General features: G+C 58.7%; 5 protein-coding genes across 5 annotated transcripts; 1 reads left to right on the forward strand and 4 right to left on the reverse strand.

The window, feature by feature from the left end:
* Positions 1-1,573: 1,573 nt before the first annotated feature.
* Positions 1,574-2,028, reverse strand: SLS55_004043 (uncharacterized protein; the record flags this gene model as incomplete). Its single annotated transcript, XM_066775505.1, has 2 exons — positions 1,574-1,660; positions 1,708-2,028. The coding sequence occupies 2 exons, from the start codon at positions 2,026-2,028 to the stop codon at positions 1,574-1,576; spliced, it is 408 nt and encodes a 135-aa protein (XP_066633386.1).
* A 236-nt stretch (positions 2,029-2,264) lies between these two features.
* Positions 2,265-3,098, reverse strand: SLS55_004044 (uncharacterized protein; the record flags this gene model as incomplete). Its single annotated transcript, XM_066775506.1, has 1 exon — positions 2,265-3,098. The coding sequence occupies one exon, from the start codon at positions 3,096-3,098 to the stop codon at positions 2,265-2,267; it is 834 nt and encodes a 277-aa protein (XP_066633387.1).
* A 3,196-nt stretch (positions 3,099-6,294) lies between these two features.
* SLS55_004045 (uncharacterized protein) lies at positions 6,295-7,084 on the reverse strand (the record flags this gene model as incomplete). Its single annotated transcript, XM_066775507.1, has 3 exons — positions 6,295-6,482; positions 6,544-6,724; positions 6,866-7,084. 3 exons carry the CDS (start codon positions 7,082-7,084, stop codon positions 6,295-6,297), a joined length of 588 nt encoding a protein of 195 aa, XP_066633388.1.
* Positions 7,085-10,054: 2,970 nt separating this feature from the next.
* Positions 10,055-11,416, forward strand: SLS55_004046 (uncharacterized protein; the record flags this gene model as incomplete). Its single annotated transcript, XM_066775508.1, has 2 exons — positions 10,055-10,062; positions 10,093-11,416. 2 exons carry the CDS (start codon positions 10,055-10,057, stop codon positions 11,414-11,416), a joined length of 1,332 nt encoding a protein of 443 aa, XP_066633389.1.
* A 331-nt stretch (positions 11,417-11,747) lies between these two features.
* On the reverse strand, positions 11,748-12,710 carry SLS55_004047 (uncharacterized protein; the record flags this gene model as incomplete). The annotated part of the gene is made up of 4 exons (XM_066775509.1): positions 11,748-11,856; positions 11,916-12,102; positions 12,155-12,495; positions 12,628-12,710. 4 exons carry the CDS (start codon positions 12,708-12,710, stop codon positions 11,748-11,750), a joined length of 720 nt encoding a protein of 239 aa, XP_066633390.1.
* Between the last annotated feature and the right edge of the window lie 312 nt (positions 12,711-13,022).

Genomic DNA, 13,022 nt, shown 5'->3' on the forward strand with positions numbered 1-13,022 from the left:
CAGCCACGACGCCCTTCTCCCAACAAATGGGGAAGCAGCATTCTTTTTGCAATTACCCCCGACAGAACCCTGAAACCATATAAACACACATCCTTACCGTGGTACCACCGCCTTCGCTTTCACGCACACCCTCCCCTGCACTGCCTGCAGCGTTCCGCTCCACTCCTCGCCTCCATCCACCGGTCTCTCCTCGCTCGGCACGGGGCGCTTCGTCATGTCCTTCTGAGGCGGTAAGTCTGTGGTAGGGGCAGGCGCGGGCGGGGCGGGCGCAGCCCTAAGCACGAAGAAGTTGCTCGCCATGGTCGGGGCGAGGTAAGTCAGGGTCAGCTTCGCGGGGCTGGGTTCTGTTACAACATAACGCGTTAGCACTCTGGACCAGGGGGGCCAGCATAGAAAGACAGTCACAACACCACCTTACCTCCAAACGCCTCGCAAAACGCCGTCGCCAACGCGCCGCCGTGCGCCACGCCGGGCCAGCCCGTCAGCCCGCCGCCGACCCAGAAGACCGTCACCGACTCGCGCGTCGCGCGGTTGACCCAGCGCCGCGCGGGGCCGAAGCCCTTCATCGCGGCCAGCGTCTGCGCCACCATGTGCTTCTCGTCCGGCATCATCGTCGTCTGCGGCACGGCGACGGCAGGCCGCTGCTCCTTGCCGCTGGCGCCCCATCCGCCGAACCAACCTCCTCCCCCCTTTAACTTTCCGTCTCGTTCTTCCTCTACCAGCAGCACCACCCCGCTATCCCTCCTACTCCTTCCACCGCCTAGCACCTCCGCCGCCGTCGCCAGCAACGAAGGCGACAACGGCGACGACGATGACGCCGGCATACCCACACCCCACGGCTCCACCTCCACCCACTCAGCCCCAACAGCATCTCCACCACCAATGGGCCCGCCGCTTTCTGCCGTCGCCTTGTCCTCGAACTCGCGCACCACGGGCAAGCGGTCGAGCTCCTCGCGCAGCTTGCCCTGCAGCGCCTCGTCCATTTCCGTGCCGGCGTCGGGCAGCGGCGGCGGGGCGACGGCGAAGCGGACAATGTTGCCGGCGACGAGGCCGGCGCCGAGGAAGATGGTGAAGTAGATGAGGGGGCGGAGGGAGCGGGGTTGTTTTTTGGGTGGTGGTGGCGGTGGTGGTTGGTTTTTTTGTTGCTGTTGTTGCGGAGATGGCGGGGAGGAATCGGAGGAGGGAGCGGGTTTCGAGGGAGCGTCGGTTGAGGGTGGCGATGGAGGCGTGGTTGTGGAGGTGGAGGAGAAGCGCAGCGGTGTTGTTGGCGTTCGTGTTACGGAAAGCGGCGCGGCGAGACGGGACGGGTGTAGTTGCGAGCGGTGGGATGGGCGCGCTAGAGAGGAGAGGGCGCGCGAGGCGCCATTGGGGGCGCGGCGTATTATTGTTATCATGGTGGACGAGGATGGACGGGGCGTGGGATGGAGTTGTTTGGAGCTACCAAGAAAATCGCGGAGGTGCACGGCGGATTCGCGTAGGGCTGCAGATGGCCACGCTAAGGACCACAAAAATACATCATACTATGTGGAGTCTAGCAGCCAATCGGCCAGCTTCTCCTTCGTGCCTTGCTTATTTACACCTTGTATCCCGGCCCGTGGCTCCTTCCGTCCAGCTTGTTCACCACCAGCTTGTCCATGTCGAAGTCGTCAAGCATGCGGACCTGCATCACGTTAGCTCTGCACCCGAGGCACAGGCGGCAGCACGTACATTGACGCCAATCAGCTCCGGGCCCTTCCCTGGGATGACCTCGATCAGCACGCTGCTGCCACACGTCTTGCAGAACTTGTGCCACGACCGCTCGAGGCCAAACGTGTAGGCCGACAGCGCGTCGGGCGGCGTTTGGAGCTCGAATTGCGTCTTCTGCGCGTACACGATCACATAGCCGTTGCGTGTGCAGATGGAGCAGTTGCAGCTGTTGGCTGGGTATTTCGAGAGCGGCGGCGAGAGCTTGAAGCTGAAGCGGACCGCCCCGCAGTGGCAGTGTCCGCTGTGCTGCGACCACTCGTCTGTCGGCTCCGGGAAACCCATGGCGTTGGGGTGGAATGGCGCTGAATTGATGGATCAGGGGAATGGGCGCTCACTGCCATGGAGGAATGTGGAACTCGTCATCGTCTTATCTTCACGCTTGCCCCGAAGTCTCACCTTATCACCAACGACTGACACATCTAAGTTTTTCTTTCCTACCTTCCAAAAGCAGCACATCAGAAAGCCACAAACCCACCCGCCGCCCGAACAAACACCTACCCCTCACCCCTCACCCCTCCCTAATCGCACCTAACCACAGCAACACTCCTCACGTAAACCGTCACATCCTTATTCCCACCAAAATCCCCCTCCTCGACCACAATCCTGCATCTCACGCCTTGCCTCCCGATCCCCCGTCCAGCTCCTCCCCCATCGAACACGGCACCCCGCCGCGCCCACGCCCCCCTCTCCGCCGGCACCGGCACCGGCTGCTCGTCCACCAGGTCCCGCACCACTTCCTCGCTGCCGCCCCCACCACTCTCAAAGTAGTAATACTCGCACCCCACCCTCGCCGGCGGCTTCGCCCTGCTCGCCCTCAGCTCGATGCCGAAAGACAGCTTCTTCCTCTCGCCCGCGCCCGCACCCGCGCCGCCATCGTCGAAATCCTGCGCCAGAGTGATCTCGCGCCGTGACGGCGCGCCGACGTTGGCGTAGAAGGCGTTGGCGGTGCCGTCGTCGTTGTCGTCGTTGGGACTCCGGGGCGATGACGACGATGTGCTGGGTACGGAGTCGATGCCGTAGCTGGGCCATTTGCCGGGGAGGAGGGCGAGCGTGCCGGTGATGGTCCAGGGGGAGGAGCCGTCGGCGAGGGCGAGGGCGAAGTCGCCGTTGCGGAGGAGGTTGGTGGTGTTGCTGGCGGCGGAGGGCGTGAGGCAGGTGGTGGTGGTGATGTTGTTGTCGTCGTCGCCGTCGTTTATCATGTTCGTGGGAGAGGATGGTGTGGGCAGGAGGGAGTTGGCGGAAGGCGTGGGGAGAGAACTGCTCATAGGGGCGCCGTTGCCATTCTCGGTTTCGATGCCGGCCGCCGCGTTGGCGAGCATGATCAGGCTGGCGAAAGGGTGGAGTAGACGCATTTTTGGCACCAGCTTCACTTCTGTCTGTCTCAGGATCCTGGTGATAAGATCTTGCTTTGGCTCCAATGAATGGTTTTTTCTTGATGTTCGGTGGGATATTGGAGGGCTTTTTCTTTGAAAGAACCAATCTCGATGTCTCAAGGGATGTAGACTACTACTCGGGGAGGGTACACCACCAAGGGCACGTCCGCTCCTGTACAAGCACCACGCAGTTCCGTCCGCCCCTTAGCATTAGCCTTCTAGTCCAATCGACTTTGCTGGGATAATGACGGCTATCTATCGCCACGTTCAGGCGTACGCCAGATGTTGGGCTTGAGATGCCGTACGTATCTTTGACCGACGAACAACAGGAAGACGATATCAACAGTCAGCACTAGCCTGCTCATGACGTCAAAATGAATTACGAGATTCCTACCTGACCGAGAAGAGCTTTAGAGCCGTGTTCAATAGTATCAGCCTTCGAATCACGACCGGAAAAGTACAGACGGAACGACCGAAAACGGAAACGGAAACAGCATCCCTTAACTATGCGAAAGCAATACTACCGTTTCCATCCAGGTATTGCGCAGAGCGAATAGAAGCACCAGAATCAAACACAGGCTGTACGCGAGAGGCTTATGAAGGGGATGCATAGGCTGTACACATAGTTTGTTCATGAAAGAAGTCACATTATTAGTCCAACGGTATGTCAAACACCAATGCGTTCGCGACCACGGACCGTGGCGTAGCTTTGACCCAATGACTCTTTCGAGATGGCTGTGACTGGTACGCTTCTGACATCTGGCAGTTGGTCAGGAAAAAGAAAGAAGTGATTCTGGAAGACGCTGCACAATGAGGAAAGAGGTAAAGTGCCAAGCAAAGACATCATCGAACGTCCCCTGTCGACCCTTGAAATGCTTAATTAAGCGCGGACCAATCGCACCGACTGCTGCGCTTACAGCTTACGATATTACATTATAGCGTGGTCATTCATTTGCTACCTCGGCGGGCACAATTTGAGGCATAACCTACCACTGGCGTAAGCCAATCAAGATTGCAACAGTCAAATGCAGAGCATGCAAACCTCAGGCAGAGGGTCATGACTCGATCAACCCCCATTGATTTCGCAAAGCCAAAGGCACACCTCGCTAATCATTACGCAAAGAGACGGGAATTGCGCACTCGGGCGCACGTACACTGTCCATTGCGCACAACGCCTTTGGGTGGGGACGGATGGACCCTCTGGTTTTTTTTTTTTTTTCAGGGGAGGAAATTGCGTCAGTATGGACACGGAGAAAGCACCGCGAGATCTGCTGTATGGATAATTCCGCGGGCCCTCGGCTTTCGATGACGAGGGTCGTGCCTTCAAGATAAAACAAGACCGGTAATTGATGACCTCTTCCGTATCTGTTGGAGTCTCCATCTCTTGTTTTGCAGGGGGCAGGGATTTGAAAATGACGGGAGAATCCTTCGGCAGGCCTTCATTGCATCTAGTGATACGCTGGTCATCAAACTTCAAACGCTCTCCACGAAGTGAAGTCTAGCAGCATCTTTCGCTGCATGATGGTGCCTCGAATTGATGCTTCGGCTGGATTCTCGAATGACAGTGATTAATATCAAGGCACGTCGAAATATGTACATACGTCCGTAGTTGACAAGGCAGTGGAAACGGTTCTTGTAACAGCTCGATTGCGTCTACGCCCGTAGGATGCAACGGAGAAACTGGTCGGGGAATTGACGTGGCGGCGGCGAGCATACGTGTTCCGGAGCTGGACAAGATAGCAAGCAGTGGATGAAGTGGACCTTTGTTACATATCTCCATCCACGAGACGGTGGCTATTGCACCTGGACGAAGCGGAGGGTCGGCAATCTCCATGGCTAAATAGCCGATAACGAAGAAGAGCTGACCGGACCGATAGGAAGACGGCGGATTTTGAAACGCAAACGCATGAAGGACAGGCGGTAAGGCCTGAAGGGCGTGATGTGGCCGTGGCCCATTGGAAAAGAGGGAAAAGTCAAAAACAAATCAGCGGCGCAGATCTGCTGCCCTGCTGATGATCCCCACCGAGCTAATCGCAACCGACCAAGACGTGGTTGCGGCGCGCGCGCCGGATGCAGCGTAGCACGCGAAACGTCGCGAGAACACTTGGTCCCTACGTCAGTGCACGCAAACGCGTTCCGTGCGGTGCATATAGACACGGTACCCGCACGCAAGCGCAAGCGCGAGCACGTCACGGCCCATGGACCCTGCGTCGCCTTGCGCCTGCCTGAGGCTCTGTCCGCAGCGCTCGCAGCATCTCGCAGCATCTCATCGCTAGCCGGCCGCTATCGCCGTCGCAAAAGTCTGTTGAGCATTGTCGAATAAAAAAGGCGCCTGGAGAAAGATCGACATGGGGGCCAAGCTCGCAAGCAGGTCGATCAAGCTCTCCGTCGGGCCGAAGATCGGTAGGCGGGGTGTGGCCTGGGATCAGCTTGCGCCAGGTCGGCGAGATGGACGGCTGCACGCTGCGTGGGTTGAGTCGAGGGCGCGGCGGCAGAAGGTACAGGCACGAGGCGTTGAGGGTTGATGTTGAGGGCTGAGGGCTGGCAACGGCGATTGGCCACCCCGTTTTTCTTCGGCAAGATGCCGTATTGTTACTGCGCACCCCCTGGTACGTACCTGAGTCGCACGCATCCATCCGACGCGTCCGTCTGCCGAGTCCGAGATCAGGATGCGACGAGCCGCGCTTCCTTCTGCTTGCGGAAAGTGGGACCCCCGATCGGCGCCTGTCTGCAGCACGTCGCTGACTCGGCCAGACACTCATCACCACTCCTGCACCCCGTCAGCCAGCCATCGACCTCGAGCGACGAGGCAGCTCGGGGCATCATTGCGCCAAAGCCAGATCGGAGATTCGCTGCATACGCGACAGATGAGACAAGATGATCGCTCCAACAAAGCTCCGCCCGCAGAAGGTTTCGGGAAGCCACGTCCGCCCGCCTGCCCATTGGCCGCCGCCGCCTTGTTCATGCACGGCTCACTAAGGTTCGTCACAGCATCCCGCGTGCCAGGTTGGTCGATCGGGGGCCGGCGCGCGCGGGCGGGAGCAGCGGGTGCGGGAAAAAGCAAGCAGCCAGCATTACATTGCTCTATGTATCGTCGTGGAAAAGCGGACAACAGGAGGGGTTGGGTATGCGCAGCGCGCGGTATCATGGAACAAAAGAAAACCAAAATCTTCGCTCAGCAGTTGAGCCACCCCGAGAACCTGGCCATGTCCGCCGCTATCACGTCCTTGACCAGCCGTAATGCCTCGACCGCGAACCGCACCATGTTCGCGTCGCGGTCCACCAGCCCCGTTTCGATCTCCCGCTCGACGCACCCCGAGCTGGACGCGACCGCCAGCGCGACGTAGCCCGCCTTCATGTTGTCTGTTGTGTCTTGCGTTAGCCCGTGCCGTGCGGTGCCGTGCGGACAAAGAGAGCAACCTACCAGACTTGCCCCAGTTCGAGGGCCCGGCCGACCCGCTCTCGGCCACGGTGTAGGTCGAGCCCAGCTGGCCCCGTACGTGCTCGGCGAGCCCGAGCACGCAGTGAATCGACGGGCCGGTGAAATTGTCAATCTGCTCCTGCGTCCAGCCGCCGTACGTGAGGCGAGACTCGAGAGTGTAGAGCTGAAGGCCGTCGAAGATCAGCTCATGGCCCCACAAAAATAGATTGTTACGGGGGGTTCCCGTTTTTACGTACCGTAAGGCCGCCTTTGTACACTGCGCTCGCGCCAGGCACCGAGAGGATCGCTGCCGAGATCAAACCACCTGCAGCCTGTTGACGAGCGCCACAGCGTTAGCCACTAAACCGCTTGCATTCGCATCGCCGGCCACCTCGACTCGTGGTCCAGCCGTGAAGGGTGCTGTGCTTACCGTCTCACCGCAGGAGATGGTCTCTCCTCTATCCTTGAGCAGCTCGACGACCTCGTAGACGATCTCGCGGAGCTCCGTGGGAGGGAAGACGGCCTCGGGGATCTTGGAAGGCATCGTGGATGTGAATTGGATGGTCGGGGCAATGCGTGGCTTGGGATTCCGCCAATGGTAAATCCGATAAAAGCAACTGGCGAGAGAGGGTTGGTAACGGAGGGAGAGTCAGAGTGTAGAGCGCGGGACTGAGAGGTATACAGCCACGAATATATACAGTCAAACACCCAGGCACAAGCGACGAGACGCAAGCCCCCCTCCAACTCCAACGACGCTAGTACTTGGGGAAGACCATCCGGCCCCTGGCCATATCTCCGCCATCTGAGGCCGCTAGTGCAGCCTTCCCGCCTTTTCCGATGGCTCCGCTAGACAGCCATTCCCTCTAGCCTACCCAGGGAGCATCCCGGCCAATGACGGACGCCTTGTGCCAGACCCAGCAGTGCTGACGGCCCGTCTACCGCGCCAGCTCTAACGGTTAGGGAAAACAAAGAAAGAGTGAGGCGCGGGCCAGCAGCGCAAACGAGCGAGCCAACCAGGCGCGAGCGGGAGCAGACACTGGCACATTCGTCGCTGCCCCGGCCCGTCGATTCTGGACCTTGAGCGCCGTGGTTTAGGCCTGCGCAAGCCGCGCGAATCCTAATTGCGGGGAAACGACAGTCTGTCCTGACAGGGCCGAGACGTGTGGGTTGGGTCCCCTTCTCGACACCCCCCTCCCCGACCGCTGGTTCGACCCAGTCATCCGCCTTCCGCCACAGGGCACAGCAGGGTCCAGCCTCTGCAATCCTCCCACCGATGAGCGGGAGCGGGAGGTGAAGGCGATCAGATCGGAGGTTTTTCTGGAAGGATGCGGGCCTTTTCGGTCTCGCCTACGCCGGCAGCTGGTTCAGATAACGGCTGTGCGCCGCAGGGACGGGAGGCCGTGTGATGAGGACGGCGAGAAATAATAATGCGGCCAATGGGAATAACCTGCCGGGCATGGCCCTTCGCGTCTGCGCGCTTAGGTTGCTAAGCCAGGGGAGGAGATCGCTGTCGATCTTTTTGATGTCTTGCATGCTGGTTCTAACGTCCAGCTTGTTTCGTACCTGGCTCCCTGCGCGCTAGGCTGCATTTCCTAACGCTCGAGGTGCTGCGCCGTCGTCACCACTTGTGAACCATAGTAGGGGTATCCCTCATGTGCTGATTAGTCGTCAAGAGCTATCGACACTTGATGACGAATCCACGCCACTGGAGAAAGATCCAAGCCACAGCGCAGGCTCTCGGCCCAAGCTCCGGGTTCCCTCTAGCGCCAACTGACATCAGCCCCTTCTCGCCCTGAGCGCCATGTTCCGTTCGCCTACCGTCGCCGACTCGGCCAGCTGCTGTGGAGTACCATAGTGCGGGACATGGGCTGAGCTTCGCACATCTTCGCGCGGAAACTGTTCCGTAGCCGAGTGGACGGGACGCGGGCGGATAGACGAGCCATGTGCCGCGGGCTCTACCTCTCGCTCGCTGATGAATAGTAGATTGCTGCTCACCGCTCGGCCTGCTCGCCTGAGGTGGCTGAGCGGTGCATTATTGATCCTGCCGCTTGATTCATCCCAACCTTAACGCAGTGCAATAATGATGCTCCCGGTAGCCTCAAACGAGCGGCCGTACCCTTATCGAGCTTGTCCAAGGCCCGACGCGCCTTGCCGTGGGGCAGTCGATAATGGAGACGTGCCAAGGTTACGTAAGGGTCGGGGCGCGAGGCGCAGGGGGGCGACGAGGTGCTGGTCTCGAGTCTCGACCCAGCGCGGCGGGCTGTGCATATCGTCTTGCCGGAAGCGGCCGTGTCGTGCCCGCCCCATCACCCCATCCAGACGGCCAACGGCCGCTGTGGCGCAAACCCAGCTCGACTCTTCTCGTACGCTGCGAGTGATGCGCGTCCGTCGCTCCGGCATTCTCCAGGCACCTCGTGGCTCTTTTCCACACCACGTCCTCGTCTCTCCGTTAGTCTTATTGCTCAGCAGCTGTGTTCCCGCAGAACAAGTTAGCTCCATCTGAAGGAACGGCACGGCTGTAGCCGAGATGGTTTCCACATTCGTGCTTTAGGTCTCGTCAACCTTGTTTGTTGCCGTAATGCACGAGGGTGACACTGGCCTGTCTTTGTCGACTATCCCGCACTGGGGCGTGCTCGCGGACTCTTTCTCCTGCGACTCCCATCACTTCGCGGCTAATGACGCCGCGCTATTGATCATGCAGCCTCCACACCAAGTCGAGATGCGTAGGATGCCGTCCCCACGACTTGCCGCCGCCGCTTACACCTACCACGTCCCTGGTATGTGCGAAGAAGGTAAACCAAGCGGCTGGGTCGGGATTCGGCCAACCCAGCTTTTCCGTGTCGTCGCAAGTCTCGTCCACCGACATAATGGAATACCGTATGTTCCGTGCTTTCTCATCAATCACATGGGATGCGATTCGCTCCCAACCAGAAAGGGGACCTCAGTACTGTGGACGAGCTCTTGCTTAGCGCGGTGACGGCATCGGAAGCGTAGCAGTAGTTGACATGTGCCAGTCCCAGTCGATCAGCAAGTCTCGATCGTCGCCAAGAGCTCGAGACGCGGACGTATCCTCAAGCCCACGGCGCGCAATGGCTGTGCCGCGGTGAAAGTCGCCCGGGCGGAAACCATCAAGGAGTAGTTACCAAATGCAGTGGCACATCCCCATAAAGGCCCTGGCAGCAAAGGGAACTCTCCGACACCCAAACAGCACACTCTTTCAAATCTGCTGCTTTGTCGATGAAAGAGGGGCAAAGGACCCGACTCGGGAATTCCGGCTTCCTTCTCTTGGTCATCCTCCGCAACTGGCATAACCCCATCCCTTGCTTCCCACAAAAGGCTCCCTCCAGCGCAGCGAAGAGCCCTAGAACATGGGGCGAGCAGCCCCCAGAGTCACTTCTGGCCGAATAGGGCAGCAACGTGATGTCTGATGAACCAAAACCAGCCTTGCCTTTCTCATCATCCCTCCCGCTTGCACAAGGCTGAGAAACCTCCAGGGTCGCCCCCTCCCAGAAGCATGTCATCGTTCTTGCAACGGCAACACACGTCTTCCAGCACCACCAGTGACGCGCAACAGTCCCATTTCTCGGCGACTGAGACCCTCATGTCACACCAAGGCCTCCATCCCTTCGACGGCCTCATCAATCAAGCGCTGCCGGCGGACTCGTGGTTGGACTTTGTGCGTTTGCTCTGGGCTCCCTTCAGCGAAACCCCTGGTACCAGCAAGGAGAAAGCACCCGTGACGACGACGACGACAAGGACGACAAGGAAGCAGTCCATCCTTTCCGCTGCCAGCGGTAACAAAAGCGATGACGACCTTATCGCCCGCGAACGCTTCTTCGAGTACTACCGGGACCAGTGCGCGCACGCGCTGCGGGATGGCGGCACGCATGTCTCCGTCCGCACGCATCGCGACATCCTCGACGTCGCCTGCCTGATCAAGAATCCCAGGAATACCCGCAAAGACGTGGCCCGCAAGTTACGCTCGCCGTACGATGATGATGATGACGATGACATCAGCGAGAGCTCATCGTGCATCGCGCCCGACACACTGGTGACGCCGAAGAAGCATTATGATTACCTCCCTGACGTTGACGAGGAGAGCGTCCAAGGGTCCATCGACCTTGTCGCGCGGCTACTCACCATGATCAACTTCGGCGGGCTTGATGTTGGTCTGGGCCCTCGCGGCCGATTGGAGTGGATCCACGGCTCACTGAGCTACTCGTGCAAGCAGTATTTCAACCAGACGCCGACCCTGTCGATGAAGTGCGTGCAGCTCGAGAAGGTCTTCAACGCTCGCAACCTGCAGCGTTTCACCGGAACACAGATAGAGTGGACCGACAACCTTGCCGATCATCTGCGTATGTGCGAGTTCGACAAAAAGATCCGGCTCTTCCACCACGTAACTTTCCTGGAAAATCACAAAGGGTCAGTGACGACAACCATTCCCCACCATTCTGCTCTCGGCGCTGACTTCGGTAGCGGTATACTGCATCATGGGCTCATCAAAGAGACTTTGAAGACGATTGACCTGCTCTTCCCCTCATCTGATCCAAAGGTACGGATCTGGTACGAGAAGCATCGGCGCGAGCATGGGCTCGATCCGATGGCTGCGAAGCATGGATCGTTGAGGGCGGAGGACCGAATAATAGATAACTTCTACTACTGGAAAGACCGACTATGCATTTTGAAGACAGAGTTCGACGAGGGGACCCCAAAGACATTCCGGCAGTGGTGGTACGATAGAAGAAGTGGTCCGCAATGGTACACATTCTGGATCGCTATTGTGGTACTGGTTCTCACTGTCTTTTTCGGTCTGATTCAATCCTTAGAAGGGGCCATGCAAGTCTATAAAGCATTTCAGCCAGACGATTCGTAAGCTTTCAATACTTCCTTGTAAGTAGACCAGACATGTGAAGACTGCAGGCCATATGCGAAATGCGAACTCCATTTGGGTATAGAGTCTGAGCAGTGCAGTGCTCAGAACTTGCGAGTCATCTAGCCAAGCAGAATGCCAACAAGCGTTTACCTGTATCATAGATGATCAGGCGAGAGCCAACATCTCTAAATCAGAAGCAAAGCGTCGCAATCAGGGCAGCGATGCCCAGGCCTCGTTTCCTGTATGCCGCAAAGCAAAGCAAGGCCGACAGCAGAAGCACCACCAGGGAGCTCATTGGGGATATCGAGACTTGGCCTGGCGCTGCGATTAGTCAGAGGCTGCCAGAAGCGTCCTCCTTGTCGCCAAGAGGAGGGATCCTGTCTCTCAGATACGCCTCGAGGTCTTCAATCTCTTCGGGATCAGCCGAATGAGGGAGTCCGCTGCTGAAAGTTAGTGTCCTGGATTTCCCGGCGCGCCAACGCGGTGATGCAAGCCTTACGGGTATGTCTTGAAGTCAACCTTCCAACCCCACTCCTTGAGCTTGCCGGCGGTCCTCTGACCCCAGTCGTACCGCACGACAGGGTCCGCATCGCCGTGGCCCATGAATATGGGAGTCTCCTTGTTTGGGTTGTCCTCGGGGACCATCTCACGAATCTTGTTCTGAAGCAGAAGATAGCAGCTCAGACCTGTGCGAACCATGAGCATCCGGGAGCCACAACGACAACACCGAATACTGACCGAAGATGCCGCCCAGCTTGTTCGGGGAAGTGACGCCGGAGAGAAGCGACATAGCACCGCCCTGGGAGAAGCCGCCGATGACGATGCGGTTGCTGGGAATTCCCTTATCCATCTCTTGCTTGATCAGGCTGTGGAAGTATTCCATGCTGCGCTTGATGCCGGTCTCATCCTCGGAGCGTTGGTTGATGTCGGAAAGGGAGAGGATGTCGTACCAACCGGGCATACGCATGCCCATGTTGATGGTGACGGGGATGGAGGGGGCGCTCGGGAAGATGAAGGAGACCTCATCGAACTTGTTACGGCGGCGCCAGTTCTCGGCGAGGAACATCCAACCAGCACCGCTGGTGATATACATTAGCGTAGTTCTCAAGAAGCGCCTTCATGACTGCAATCTGTAGACTTCTGCAGCCGCGTGGCGGCAGCGGGGCGCGGGGGAATGGTGGGGTATTGCGGCGCAGGACTGGGAGGAATACCTATCGCCCAAGCCGTGGGCAACGATGACGGTGGCGGTGTGCCGCTTGAGAGCGGGAACGACGAGCGGCGCGGGAATAGCCATGGCGGGTGAATAATATGTGCTGGAAGATTGAGGTGGAAAAAGTAAAGAGTAGGCGCGTGGAGGTCACGGTGTCACGGCGCTGGTGTCATTGTACCGCTCGCACAGACCGCAAGCGAGACCCTGCATGACTCGCCGCCTAAGCAGCTGCGACCGATCATTGGCCCAAACTCTAGACGTCATCACAAGCATGGCCTTGCCGTTCCTGCCTGCACTCACAGGTTGCGTCTCCCCGACTCACTCTCGCACCTCAGAACTCAGACTTCATTGAAACCTTCGTTCTCCGCTGTCTGAACCCTCGGGATTTCTTGCACT

The sequence above is a fragment of the Diplodia seriata genome, assembly GCF_021436955.1.
Source record: "Diplodia seriata strain FDS-637 chromosome Unknown scaffold_4, whole genome shotgun sequence".
NCBI classification, from domain to species: domain Eukaryota; kingdom Fungi; phylum Ascomycota; class Dothideomycetes; order Botryosphaeriales; family Botryosphaeriaceae; genus Diplodia; species Diplodia seriata.